Below are 15,181 nucleotides of genomic sequence, written 5' to 3' on the forward strand. Positions count from 1 at the left end.
CCTTGCATGAGGATGAAACATTTGAGCTGGTGAAGTTGCCTAAAGGCAAGAAAGCTTTGAAGAATAAGTGGGTGTTCAGGATCAAGCAGGAAGAACACAGCTCCCAACCACGATTCAAAGCTAGACTAGTTGTGAAATGACATCCATTCGGACAGTGCTCGGAACGGCCGCTAGTTTTGATTTGGAAATTGAGCAAATGGATGGAAAGACTACCTTCCTAAATGGAGATTTGGAAGAAGAAATATACATGGAGCTGCCAGAGGATTTCGTAGAAAAAGAGGATTGTGTTTGCAAACTGAGGAAGAGCTTGTACGACTTGAAGCAGGCACTGAGACAGTGGTACAAGAAGTTTGAGTCTGTTATGGGGGAGCAAGGCTACAGAAAGACTACTTCAGATCACTGTGTTTCTATTCTCTGATGATGACTACATTGTTTTTGCTCTATGTGGTTGATATGGTGACTGTTGGTCAGAATTCTAGCTTGAAGATACAGCTAAGTAAGTCTTGTTCATGAAAGACTTAGGACCAGCAAAGCAAATTCTTGGCATGAAGATCGAAGAGCCAAGAAATTATGGTTGTCACAGGAGAAGTACGTTGAGAGAGTACTTCAAAGGTTTAGAATGGAGAATGCTAAAGAGGTTAGTTGTCTTCTTACTAATCACTTTAAATTGAGTTCTAAACAGTGCCCTTCTACGAATGGAGAGAAGGAAGAAATGGAAAAAGATCTGTAGGTTGTGCCTTGTGTCGAAAGTCTTCCCGACAAAAGGAGTTCGGGCGGCGTGTCCCGCAAAGTTGTAGCGGCGGTACAAGATGGTGGGCAGATCTAATAGATTATCGCTGCAGGGGGAGCCGTGTCGTGACAGTCAAAGCTCAATTCACCTTGGAAAGAATTCCTCCTTCCATTCTATCACTAGATCAGGGATGTGTTGGAGATGAAGCTGTTACAGCTTGAGAAGATCCATACAGGAGAAAACGGATCAGTCATGTTGACGAAGATTCTTTCAAAGGAAAAGTTTGAATACTGTCGGATAGTTGCATGGATGATGGAGAATATGGCTAATGTTCCCACTTAAGTGTGCAGGGGGAGAATTGTTGTGGTGTGCCCACTTAAATGGGACCCACATGTGTGAAAGTAAGAAAAAAAAATAGGAGCAGCCAGTTCAACAGTGATAGCACATGGGCGGTGCAACTTGAAAGAGTTGTACACGGCATTCCTACGCGTTAACCTGCCTATAAATAGAGGCAGAGGCAGAACGCACAACACACAGCAGAAACACGCAGAAAGAGAAAATGTAGCAAGAGAGTGTTAGCGTTTTAGGAAGGGAAGGGCTTCCTAAAACGAGGGAGAGAAAAATAGTGAGGATTATTTTGGGGTGTTTTTGGGAAACACTTTGTGTGCCACTATTTTTGTATTACTCTCTTTGTACCTACTATTGTTTTAATAGTGGAAGAAATATTCGGAGTTTGTCCCGTGGACGTAGCCCTAAAAGAGTTGAGGGTGAACCACGTAAATTTCTGTGTGTCCCATTTCTATTATTCCGCTGCCGTAATTATTTTCTCTTAATTGGTTAAAAGGGCCCAACGAGTGGTATCAGAGCTGATGCCCAACAACTGGTATCAGAGTCGATATCCTAACACTTTTTAATTTGGTTAGCGAACGCAAACATTAATGGGTTAAAGGGTCACCTAATCCAATATCCATTTTTTTAAACGTTTCATCTATTTCCTTGTTGCTGACGGAATTTTTTTTTGTGTTTACCTACAGCATTTGGACGTAAGTGGGCAATCTTCTAGTTCGGGTTTTAGCATTTTGAATTTGCTAAATTTTTCCAGCATTTAAAAACAAATTAATAAAATATTTTATTTTGCTGATTAAAAAAAAAATCTAATTACCTGTTGACAAACTTCTTAAATCTCTTTAACTACTTTTATTCTATACCTTCTAACCCAAAAATGATAAGAAAAGGTCCCAAAAAATTGGAAATATCAGTTCTAAAAATTTTACGCGCCAATTTGGAGCAAGGAACCCACAACTGTTTCATCACTAAACGTGACGTGATTAGTTCTTCTGATGCAGAAGGGTCTTGTTAGTTTTACTCGGTGATGAATAGCTCTTATGACAGTTAAAATAAGGATCTTGTCTCCATAGTTACACATAAAATTAGCTTTGTAATTTTGAGGTTGTTGAGATCTATCCTTCCATGGTGTTGGGTTCTCCAATGTGATTTCCCGAAATCAATGAGAGTTGGGCTTTTCAGGGGGTAGATGATGTGGGCATTTTATGCACACATTTTTGGGCCATAGTTCCTATAGTATAGCATCTAAATGATACCTCATTTTGCCAAATGCACCACATTTTTTAATCCTTGTCATGTTTCTTTTGAATAGGTGAAAATATAGAGTGCTTACAGCTGAAAAAGGACCAAAACGAGTAAATCCCAAAAGCCAGGAACTAAGCTGCAGATTAACAGAGGCACCCAAAAACAGCCAGTAGCTATCCCTCAAGATAAGTCCCAAAGGGCTGTCATTCAAATGAGAAAGCTAAGCCCATGCATCAAGAATACAGTAATAAAATTTTCACACATATTATTGTTTTGATTAAATATTGTTACGGGAACACTATTTCCTTAAATACTTTTCCTTTAAACACCATCTTGGGAAAAAAAATTCAAAAACTTTATCTAATTTTAAAGGAAAATTGAAAATTTTTTTTAGAGCTTGGGGTCATGGCTGCCTTTCATTTCCTTCTCTCTGATCCTGTCTGTCTTTAGAACTTTAAATCACTCAAAGCTTCAAACTACAAATAATTTTGATTCTACTTTTAACCCCAAAACAAGAAAAATAATGTTTAATGAATAAGTATTATAATTGTAATGTCTTAGAAAATGTTTCTAACCACAAATATTTGAAAACATATATAGAGCATTAATTGCTAATTAACAATTGTTAAAAGCTGAAAACAAAAAAAATATATCAGCCAATCCTTGAGCCTAACACATCCGTAGTTGAACTACTTGTATCAAAATCAGTTGATGAAGTTGAGTCTGGCTGAGGTCCGTCGGCAATATCAACACATTGGGCAGGGAAAAAAGATACATCAGGATGGACTATTTCACCATCAGGGCTGATTCCCATATTCTCAGCTTCTGCATCGTCTTGCAGCTTCAGTGCAAACTCAAGTTCTTCCATAACATCTCTCATATTGGGCCGTTCAATGCCTTTGCTATGAACGCAACTGAATGCGATCTCCACAAATTTTTTGAAACACCGTGGAGCTATCTTCCCCTTCAAATAAGGATCAATTATTTGATAAATGTTTCCATTTTGAATGCATTTTTCAGCCCAGATGGCTAAGTTCATATGTTCTTCCACCAAATTTCAATCAAGCGGCTTCAGAGCACACAAGACTTCAAATAGTACTACACCAAATGAGTACACATCAGATTTTTCTGTTAATATTTGGTATCTTGCATATTCTGGATCTAAATAACCCCAAGTTCCCTTCACTATAGTAGTACTGACCTCCTGTTTGAAAGCTGCTTTGGATAATCCGAAATCTGAAACTTTTGCAATCCAGTTTTTGTCTAGCAAAATATTAGTTGTCTTCACGTCTCGATGGATAATGGTATGCGTGAACTCAGAATGAAGATAATGCAATCCGCGTGCTGCACCTATGCATATGTGAAGCCTTTTTTTCCACGGAAGAGGATCATTGTTTGTTTCATGTAAATGTTCTCCAAGTGTGCCGTTGATAAGGTAATCATAGATGAGAATCATTTCACCTTCATCAATGCAATATCCGATCAAAGATACAAGATTGACATGGCGGACTTGTGACAACGTCTCTATTTCTGTCGTGAATTCGCGAGTCCCTTGCTTTGATGATGAATTTAGCCGTTTGATAGCGACTGTGATGGATTCATTATCTATGTATCCTTTATATACATTACCAAATCCTCCAGAACCTATAAAGTTTTGATCGTCAAAATTTCTGGTAGCTTCTTTGATTTCGAGAATTGTAAATCTACGGCAACGCTCTGTTGGCAATGGTGAAGCAATTGTCGTGGACTTATTAGATTTGTCATCGAATTTGGATGTGGCTACCTCAATTTCGAAAATTGAGAACCGACGGAATTGATTAGAAGGATTTAGAGAAGATTTTCTGGTCGTGGATCTTGAAGTGTGAGGAAAAGGGGCTCGAAAGGATTTGGACTTGGTAATAATTGAGTACTTCTTTCCTCTCCTCCTCTGATTAAAAACAAAGAAACAAATAATAAAAGCAAGAAATAACACACCACCAAATACTGGTCCAATTAAAATTGTTACTTTCTTTACGTTTTTTCTTTTTGTTCTTTCTAATAATTTTGGTTGCTGGACTGGTGGTGTCTGAACTGGTATTGGTTCAGAGTTTGGCCCTGCTAAACTACCCTTTGAATTATTCAACTTGAATATCTCCAAACCGTTCAAGATCGCGTCAGCAATCTCACTCTCATCAGATGGGTGTAAAGCGAGCCACAAGTCCTGCTTGCTAGGGCTTCCTGCTGGAAACCATATGACGTGGTCTTTGTACACTGGAACACCTTTACCACCGCTCCAGTATATTACATCCGCTGTCCGTTCCGCTGTTTGATTATTGATGAATATGGAGAATACCAGTTGAAACGCACCGGTAACTTCTTTTCCAGTCTGACAAAAGTGGAGACGAACAAGATAGTTGAATCCAGTATCAACGGGGAATATCCAAGTGAGATTGTATTTAATGTTAACATTTGCATTAGGACCCATTGAACGCATAGTACTATATACTAATTCAGGAGCAACCCAAGCCGGAGTACTCTTTGTATAATTTATTTTAATTTTAGAAATAGACGCCACTCCAAATGCAGCACCAAAAATATAATTAGAGTCTTGAACCCATTTCCTGTACATTCCGGTGTCACCTGAGCCGTCGATATGCAGTCCTCCAACATTTAACCGATAAACAGTCTCAAGAGCTGTTGTTATTGGTTAGGTGGCTTGCAAATCCCACATCCAAAGAAAGGGAAGGGAATAGGGAGTTGTTTGGCTATAAAAGGAGCTTAGCTCCTTAAGTTTTATTCATTCCAAAACTTGTCTTCCAATTCTTAAGTGGGTTAGACAAGTTTCTCTCCTCTCTCAATTTGTATATTTCTTTAGTGAAATATAAATTTGGTAGTGTCCGAGGACGTAGGCAAAATTGGCCGAACCTCGTTAAATTTTGGTATTCTCTTTTATTTATTGCTTTTGTCTTTATTTATTTAATAGCTATTGTTGGGCAAAAATATTTTTGGTGGTTATTGTCTAATTAATTACTTCTAGGTAAATTCTGTCTAGGCAAGTGAGTTTTAAGTGAGACCATTTGTGACTCCTCCACTTACCTGGGAATTTATTTAGTGTAGTTAGTAAGTACAGTAATTCACAAATTGCTTTTGGTGGAAAAAGCCCAATTTCCACAACAATTGGTATCAGAGCCAAGGTTACTAAGTATTCACTGTGGTTGCAGCGTAGTCTGATCTGCCACATAAAAAAGGTTCCTTGGTTGTGTTCCGCATTTTTTGAAATGGCAGACGGAAAGAAAAATACCACACATGCTACAGCATCAACCTTCATAAGAAATGCTGCATCAAATGCAAGATTTACAGTGGAGATTTTCGATGGCACCGGTCATTTCGGCATGTGGCAAAGTGAAGTTCTAGACGCTCTCTTTCAGCAAGGTCTAGATGTTGCTATTGAAAAAGAGAAACCAAACGAGATGGAGGAAAGTGAATGGAAGACCATCAATCGTCTGGCATGTGGTACAATTCGGTCATGTCTTTCTAGAGAGCAAAAATATGCTTTCTCGAAAGAAACTTCTGCGAACAAATTGTGGAAGGCATTGGAGGAGAAATTTTTGAAGAAAAACAATCAGAATAAACTCTTCATGAAGAAGAAATTGTATCGCTTCGATTATGTTCCCGGTACCACTATGAATGAACACATCACAAAATTTAATCAGTTGGTGGGTGATTTGTTCAATTTGGATGTGATATTTGGAGACGAAGATTTGGCAGTGTTGTTGCTAGCATCTCTTCCTGATGAATTCGAGCATCTTACAACGACTCTAATTTATGGGAATAAAGATGTGACTTTCAGTGAAGTTTATGCTGATCTTTACAGCCATGAACTGAGAAAAGAAGGAAAAGGCAACTGAAGTAGAAGCTCTGGTAGTTGGAGGCCGTTCACGAAGCCAAAAGAAAGGGGGAAAGAAAAGTAGATCTCGTTCAAAAACCAGAGTTGAAAAAGATGAGTGTGCCTTTTGCCGTGAGAAAGGTCATTGGAAGAAAGATTGTCCAAAGCTAAAAGTCAAAGGCAAAGCTGTTATTAATTCAAACATAGCTGAGTGTGATGATGAAGACTCAGACTTCTCATTAGTTATCATGGCATCTATAGACAATTCATCAGCAAATTTGACAAGTTCTGGTGAGGTATGGCTGCTAGACTCTGCATGCAGTCATCATATGAGTCCCCACCGGGACTGGTTTTTTGACTTTAAAGAACTTGAAAATGAAGTTGTCTATATTGCAAATAATGTTCCTTGCTTCACAGAAGGGATTGGTTCAATCCATTTGAAGAATCATGATGGGTCAATCAGGATCCTGACTGATGTTCGATATGTACCGAGTTTGACAAAGAATCTCATTTTAGTGGGAGCCCTAGAATCAAAAGGACTCACTGTAATTGCGAAAGATGGAGTGATGAAAGTCATCTCTGGTGCACTTGTGGTGATGAAAGGAGTTCGGAGAAGGAATAATTTGTATTACTATCAGGGTAATACAATTATTGGATCGACAGCAACAGTTGTTTCTAGTGATGACAAAGAATTGGAAACAACTAGATTGTGGCATAGGCGTTTGGGACATGCAGGTGAAAAATCCTTGAAAAGATTGTCAGATCAGGGATTATTGAAAAATGTCAAAACCTGCAAGTTGGACTTCTGTGAGCATTGCACCAAAGGAAAGCAGACAAGAGTGAAATTTGGCACCGGAATCCATAATACCAAGGGTATTTTGGACTATGTTCACTCTGATGTATGGGGACCCTCTACAACAGCTTCTTTGAGTGGTAAACACTATTATGTGACCTTTGTTGATGATTTCTCTCGAAGGGTTTGGGTGTATACCTTGAAGTCAAAAGATGAAGTGCTTAAAGTTTTCCTTAAATGGAAAAAATTAGTGGAAACTCAGACTGGCAGACGCATCAAATGTCTCCGAACAGATAATGGAGGAGAGTATAAAAATGATGCTTTTGATAAAATTTGTGCAGATGAAGGTATTGTTCGGCACTTCACAGTTAAAAATACACCGCAGCAGAATGGGGTGGCAGAACGCATGAACCGAACGTTGCTGGAGAAATTTCGGTGTATGTTGTCTAATGCTGGGTTAGACAAGAAATTTTGGGCTGAGGCTATATCATATGCATGTCATCTCATTAATCGATTACCATCAACTGCTATTGGTGGCAAAACACCTATAGAGGTATGGTGTGGAGAACCTGCTAATGATTATGATTCCTTACGTGTATTTGGTTTCACTGCATACTATCATGTTAAGGAATCGAAGCTGGATCCAAGAGCTAAGAAAGCCATTTTCATGGGGATAAGCACCGGTGTTAAAGGCTATCGACTATGGTGTACAGAATCAAAGAAAATAATCTTTAGCAGAGATGTCACTTTTGATGAATCTACCATGTTAAAAAAGGTGACATTAGAGAAGCCAGATGGTACTCCACAACAGGTGGAGGATACTCCCAAACAGGTGGAGTTTGATAGAAAAATCCCAGTGGCAAGTACTGAACCTGCAGAAACTCCTGAGGTAGAAGGAGGTTCAGATGAAGAAGAGGTTCAACTCCAAGAACCTCCACAGCAACTTGAGTCAATTGCACTTGATAGGCCAAGGAGAGTTATAAGAAAGCCTGCTCGTTTTGATGATATGGTGGCCTATGCATCTCCAATTGCAGATGATAGCATTCCATCCACTTTCAATGAAGCTGTCAAAAGTTCAGAAGAATTAAAGTGGAGAAAAGCTATGGAAGATGAAATGAAGTCCCTTTATAAGAATCAGACGTGGAACTTAGTTGATCCACCAAAGGGAAAGAAGGCAATTGGATGCAAATGGGTATATGCAAAGAAAGATGGATTTCCTGACAAAGACAGTGTTCATTATAAGGCAAGGTTGGTAGCTAAAGGCTACGCTCAGACGGAGGGAATTGATGAAGTATTTTCTCCAGTTGTAAAACATTCCTCCATTCGGATTTTGTTAGCCTTGGTAGCACAGTTTGATTTGGAACTAGTTCAATTGGATGTAAAAACTGCATTTTTACATGGAGATCTGGAAGAGGAAATCTATATGACTCAGCCAAAAGCATTCAAGGTTGTTGAAAAGGAAAATATGGTATGTAAACTTGAGAAATCGCTTTACGGATTGAAGCAATCTCCGAGGCAGTGGTACAAGCGATTTGATAAGTTTATGCAAAGGCAAAAGTACACAAGAAGCAAATACGATCATTGTGTGTATTTGCGCAAGCTACAAGATGGCTCTTTCATTTATCTTCTTTTGTATGTTGATGATATGCTGATAGCTTTAAAGAATAAACAAGAAATTGAGAATTTGAAGAATCAGTTGAATCAAGAATTTGAAATGAAAGATCTGGGCGAAGCAAAAAGGATTCTCGGCATGGAGATAACCAGAGATAGGAAATTGGGGAGACTTTGTCTGAATCAGAAGCAATATCTGAGAAAGATACTAAAGCGTTTTGGTATGGATGACAAAACCAAACCTGTTAATACACCTCTTGCTCCTCATTTCAAACTCAGTGCAGCTCAGTCGCCAAAAAATGATGCAGAACGGGAATACATGTCAAAAGTTCCCTATGCAAATGCTGTAGGTAGTTTGATGTATGCTATGGTGTGTACAAGACCAGACATTTCACAGGCAGTTGGAGTTGTGAGCAGATACATGCATGATCCTGGCAAGGAGCATTGGCAAGCTGTGAAATGGATTCTGTGGTACCTTCAGAACACCGTGGATGTTGGATTGATTTTTGAGCAGGAGAAGAATAGTGGTCAACGCATAGTCGGATATTGTGATTCTGATTATGCCGGTGATTTGGATAAACGTCGATCAACTACTGGTTATGTGTTTACTCTTGCAAAAGCACCAGTTAGTTGGAAATCTACTTTACAGTCAACAGTGGCTTTGTCTACAACAGAGGCAGAGTATATGGCAGTTATAGAAGCTGTGAAGGAAGCAATTTGGCTTCAAGGATTGCTTGATGAATTGGGAATTAGACAAAACAACATTGTTGTACATTGCGATAGTCAAAGTGCTATTCACTTGGCAAAGAATCAAGTTTATCATGCAAGGACGAAGCATATTGACGTTCGATTTCATTTCGTCAGAGAAATTCTGGAGGAAGGACAGATTCAACTTCAGAAGATTCAGACTGCTGAAAATCCTGCTGATATGTTGACAAAAGTGGTGACAACTGTCAAGTTCAAACACTGTTTGGACTTGATCAATATTGTTAAAAATTGAAGCTTGGCACTGCCAAGCACATTTGTAGACATTGCAACTTTGTGAGAGAAAGAGCAGAAGCTTGCATTGGTGGGATTTTTCGCCAAGGTGGAGATTATTGGTTAGGTGGCTTGCAAATCCCACATCGAAAGAAAGGGAAGGGAATAGGGAGTTGTTTGGCTATAAAAGGAGCTTAGCTCCTTAAGTTTTATTCATTCCAAAACTTGTCTTCCAATTCTTAAGTGGGTTAGACAAGTTTCTCTCCTCTCTCAATTTGTATATTTCTTTAGTGAAATATAAATTTGGTAGTGTCCGAGGACGTAGGCAAAATTGGCCGAACCTCGTTAAATTTTGGTATTCTCTTTTATTTATTGCTTTTGTCTTTATTTATTTAATAGCTATTATTGGGCAAAAATATTTTTGGTGGTTATTGTCTAATTAATTACTTCTAGGTAAATTCTGTCTAGGCAAGTGGGTTTTAAGTGAGACCATTTGTGACTCCTCCACTTACCTGAGAATTTATTTAGTGTAGTTAGTAAGTACAATAATTTACAAATTGCTTTTGGTGGAAAAAACCCAATTTCCACAACAGTTGTATTATCCAAATAGAAGGGATAGTCAATGCCAACATTTGTCAGCGGGCTATCATTTCCGTGTATATAAAGACTGTCTGGAATGGAAACGATTTCAATACCATTTATGAAGGCAAAAGATTTCAGAGATGGATTAAAAGTTATGTTAAGCATCTGATTCACCTGAATAGTAATGACAAACTCTTTCACAATGGCAGCAGCTGGAGGCTGCATGGCTGAAACTGTAAGAGAAGCGCTAAAGTTGCTTAGAAGTGTGTAGTCATTGGCTTCAACGGAGAAGAAGGATTTGGAGATATCAAGATTGGAGTAAGCAACAGGATAGAAGTAGAGACGAACAAATTTTGAGCCAGGTGAGACAGGAAACACGTAGGTGAATTTGGATTGAGATATACGTGCGGTCATGAATGGCACTTGAGTTATGTTAAAACAAACTACAGTGGAGAATTTACAGATTAAATCTTATGAGATTGATAGAGAATTCCAGCATATTTTTCATTGAAGAATACTGCAGAATTTATACAAGAATGAAAATAACAAACTTCCTATTTAGAAGCCACTCATAAGGTGGATAAAAACTGAATAAAAAATCTGCAACTAAGAGCTAAAAAACAGCCACTAACTTAAGCCACTAACTCCACCATTTGATGCTGTAAAAAAAAAGAAATAACAGAAAAATATTAACAGTATGCTGGAACTGAAATGCCAGAAATCTAACACTCCTCCATGGCATTTCGGTGACAAACACCAATTCTTTGTCTCAAGTCTTCAAATCTCTCCTTAGGAATGGCCTTGGTAAAAATGTCTGCAAGCTGATTTTCAGATGAGCAATGTACAAGTAGCACTTCGTTAGATTGTTGAACTTCTCTGATAAAATGAAACTTAATTTTGATATGCTTCGTTCGACCATGAAACACTGGGTTTTTGGAGATTGAAACTGCTGAAATATTATCACACATGATCTTTGTAGCTTCTGTCTGCTCACACTGCAAATCTTTTAGCATCTTCCTTAGCCAAATAGCCTGGTTTACAGCAGAGGCAGCAGCAATGTACTCTGCTTCTGCTGTTGATTGAGCTGTAGTTTCTTGTTTTTTTGAGCTCCAACTGAAAAAACTTGTGCCCAATGAAAATAAGTATCCAGAAGTGCTTCTTGAGTCTTCAATACAGCCACCCCAATCGCTGTCACAGTAACCAACCAACTTCAAATTCTCCCCTGCAACTGCTGCAAAGAACATCCCAAATGTGCTGGTTCCTTTTATATACCTTAACACCCTTTTGGCAGCTGTAAAGTGGGTTTCCCTAGGTGAATGCATGAACCTAGAGAGTAAACTTACAGCAAATAGAATGTCAGGTCTGCTAGCTGTAAGGTACAGAAGACTACCAATTAAACTTCTATAGAGGCTTGCATCTACTTTTTCAGCATTTTCATCCTTGCCTAGCTTTAAACCAGTAGAAATTGGAGTGCTTACAGGTTTGCAATCTTGCATTTTAAACCTGTATAAAATATCAGAAATGTATTTCTGCTGACTTATAAAAAAACCATCATTAGTTTGCAGCACCTCCATCCCAAGAAAGTATTTCATGATTCCAAGATCAGTCATCTCAAAGACTTTCTCCATTTCATTCTTGAACTTTTGAATGAGTTCAAGTTTGCTACCTGTCACAAGCATGTCATCAACATAAATTGAAACAACTAAACACTCATCATCTGTATTTCTTACATACAAGGTAGCTTCACTTTGACTTCTGCTAAAGCCAAGTTGCATGAGATGATTGTCCATCCTTTCATACCAAGCTCTTGGAGCTTGTTTTAAGCCATACAAAGCTTTCTTTAGAAGATAAACTTGATCCTCTTTACCAGGAATTAAAAAACCATCAGGTTGCTCTACAAAAATCTCTTCATTGAGAAACCCATTCAGAAATGCTGATTTGACATCAAGTTGGTGAATTTGCCATGAATTGTGAGCAGCAAAAGCAAGAAGGAGTTTGATTGTGTCATACCTTGCTACTGGAGCAAAAGTTTCTTGGTAATCCACCCCATATTGCTGTGCATATCCCTTCACCACCAATCTGGCTTTATGCTTACAAACTGAACCATCAGAATTAAATTTGGTCTTAAAGACCCACTTTACACCAATCACCTTGCGATTTGCTGGCCTATCAACTAGCTGCCATGTCTCATTCTTGTTGATCATTTCTAATTCAGCTTGCATAGCTCTCCTCCATGCTTGAAATTCTTGTGCTTCATCGTAGCTTGTTGGTTCATTGACAACTAAGCTACACCTTTCATAAACGTCCTCTAAGGACTTTGTACCTCTCACCGGTAAGTCATCCACCAAATCATCTGCTACAAGTTGAGGTTGCTCTTTTGGAAAGAGATTAGCTTGAGTATCCTTTTGATTCTCCCAACACCAAACAGCAGCCTCATCAAACTTTACATCTCTGCTCAAAATTATTTTTTCAGTTTTCAAGCAGAAAATTCTGTACCCTTTACACGATGAACCATAGCCCATGAAAATGCCTTTTTCAGCCCTGTTGTCTAGCTTGCTTCTTTTTGATTCAGAGACTTGATAATAACATATACACCCAAAGATTCTGATATGATGTACTGTTGGCTTGTGGTCATACCAAGCTTCATAAGGAGTCTTGTCTTGCAAAGCTTTTGTGGGAAGTCTATTTAATAAATAGACAGATGTATTGACTGCCTCTGCCCAGAATTGGTTTGGCATGTGTTTCTCAATTAAAAGACACCTGGCCATCTCCATTACTGTCCTATTCTTCCTTTCAGACACCCCATTTTGTTGCGGAGTGTAAGGTACAGTCAATTGATGTTCAATGCCTGCACTTTTACAAAATTCAGCAAACTGGCGAGAAGTATATTCTCCACCATTGTCAGACCTTAAAGCTTTAATTTTAAGATTACATTGATTCTCTACTAAAGCTTTAAATTGTTTAAACACATCAAAGACTTCACTTTTGAGTTTAATGAAATAAACCCAACACATCCTGGTGCAGTCGTCAATAAATAGGAGAAAATAATTGTTACCACTCAAGGACTTGGTTGTCATCGGACCACACACATCAGTGTGGACGAGTTGAAGTTTTTGATTTGCTCTCCATGCCTGATTTGTTTGAAATGGTAGCTTCGATTGCTTCCCTTGCTGACAGATCTCACAAACTTGAGTATCATAGGAAATTTCAGGCATATCTTCCACCAGACCCTTCTTGTTCATTTCAGCAATTGTTCTTTGATTGAAATGTCCCAGCCTTTTATGCCATAAGTTTGTAATTGAATGTGAAGCACTTGTGTAAGCTTTCTCAGATGCTTTCTCCCAATTTACCACAAAACTTCTATTTTTCATGTTCACACTAAATAATTCAACTCCAGAAGGATCAAAAACAATGCATTTGTCATCCTTAAAAAGAAGTGAATAATTTTTTTCAAGCATTTGCCCAACACTTAGCAAATTTTGGCTAATTTCAGGTATGTACAAAACATCTGGAATGGTTTTGATACCTGATTTTGTTAAGACAACCACTAATCCTCTTCCTTTGACTTCTAGGAATTCTCCATTTCCCACCTTTACTTTGGATTTGTAGGTAACATCAAGAGTCCTGAACATCTCTGCATCATTGCACAAGTGATGAGTGCAGCCACTGTCGATAAGCCATGCATCAGAGAAGTCATTCATTGAGAAGCAAGAAACTGCAAAAAGTTGCTCCTCCTGTGCATTATTTTCGTCTGCCATTTGAGCTTGAGAAGGTTTTGAGCCTTTGTTTTTGGATTTGCAGACTTTGGAAACATGCCCAATCTGCTTACAACTGCCACATACAGCATCAGGTCTCCACCAGCAATATTTCTCAAGATGTGTTGTTTTTTTGCAGTGTTTGCAAGAAGGAAACAGTTTCTTTGACCCTTCACTGCAATTTCCACCATCGTGCTTGCCCTTATTTTTCTGGTTGGGATGATGTTTCCCCTTATAAGAGTTTTGCTTTTGCATAGAGAAAGCTCCTTCGGTGAATCTCTCCTGCCTCATATTCCTTCTTTGCTCTTGCGCTTGAAGTGCACTCATTAGTTCACCTAATGAAATCGTACTTAGGTCCTTGGACTCTTCAAGAGAAGAAATCTTGGATTCAAACCTCTCTGGAAGAGTCACAAGAACTTTTTCCACAATTCTTGTATCTGAGAAATCTTCACCAAGCAATCTTATGTTATTAACAATCAAAGAAATTCGATCGGCATACTTACTGATTGTTTCATCCTCCAACATGTTCAACGACTCAAATTCCCTTTTCAAGTTCAAAACTTGCATTTGACGTGTTCTATCACTGCCTTGGTATTCTTCCTTCAACCTGTCCCAAGCCTCCTTTGCAGTTTTGCAAGCCATAATTCGGTAGAACACAGAATCTGCTACTGAATTTTGAATAACTGACTTGGCTCTAGATTTCTTTGCTTTTTCTTCACTGTTGGATTTGATTTGTGCTAAGGTGGGGTTTGCTGGTAGAGAAGGAATTGGTTTATCCTCTGTTACAGATTCCCATAGATCAAAGGCTTCCAAGAAAGCTTGCATCTTCACTGACCAAATGTGATAATTTTGACCAGTTAAGATGATAGGCGGGTTTAAAGATTGGCTGCTGGATGCCATTTGGAGTTTTGGATTAAAAAAACTTTGGTTGTAGTTTGGTCCCGTAAGATAAACTGCTCTGATACCACTGTTAAAACAAACTACAGTGGAGAATTTACAGATTAAATCTTATGAGATTGATAGAGAATTCCAGCATATTTTTCATTGAAGAATACTGCAGAATTTATACAAGAATGAAAATAACAAACTTCCTATTTAGAAGCCACTCATAAGGTGGATAAAAACTGAATAAAAAATCTACAACTAAGAGCTAAAAAACAGCCACTAACTTAAGCCACTAACTCCACCATTTGATGCTGTAAAAAAAAAGAAATAACAGAAAAATATTAACAGTATGCTGGAACTGAAATGCCAGAAATCTAACAAGTTACAGAGGG

The 15,181-nt window shown here is 38.4% G+C and overlaps 1 protein-coding gene across 1 annotated transcript; it reads right to left on the minus strand.

The window, feature by feature from the left end:
* Positions 1-2,841: 2,841 nt before the first annotated feature.
* Positions 2,842-5,089, minus strand: LOC149497141 (receptor-like protein kinase FERONIA). Its single transcript, XM_089720150.1, has 2 exons — positions 3,522-5,089; positions 2,842-3,418 (listed from the first exon to the last, which is right to left on the minus strand). Exons 1-2 carry the CDS (start codon positions 4,926-4,928, stop codon positions 3,392-3,394), a joined length of 1,434 nt encoding a protein of 477 aa, XP_089576276.1. The 5' UTR covers positions 4,929-5,089; the 3' UTR covers positions 2,842-3,391.
* Between the last annotated feature and the right edge of the window lie 10,092 nt (positions 5,090-15,181).

This window comes from Jatropha curcas, chromosome 4 (genome assembly GCF_041381405.1).
Source record: "Jatropha curcas cultivar XTBG-Jc1 chromosome 4, XTBG_Jcur_1.0, whole genome shotgun sequence".
Classification (NCBI taxonomy): Eukaryota; Viridiplantae; Streptophyta; class Magnoliopsida; order Malpighiales; family Euphorbiaceae; genus Jatropha; species Jatropha curcas.

Coding starts and splice junctions, on each gene's coding strand:
- LOC149497141 (XM_089720150.1), bottom strand. CDS start 4,928: ATGTACAGGAAATGGGTTCAAGACTCTAATTATATTTTTGGTGCTGCA. Junction 3,419..3,521: donor AAGCAGCTTTCAAACAGGAG/GTCAGTACTACT, acceptor CATTTGGTGTAG/TACTATTTGAAGTCTTGTGT.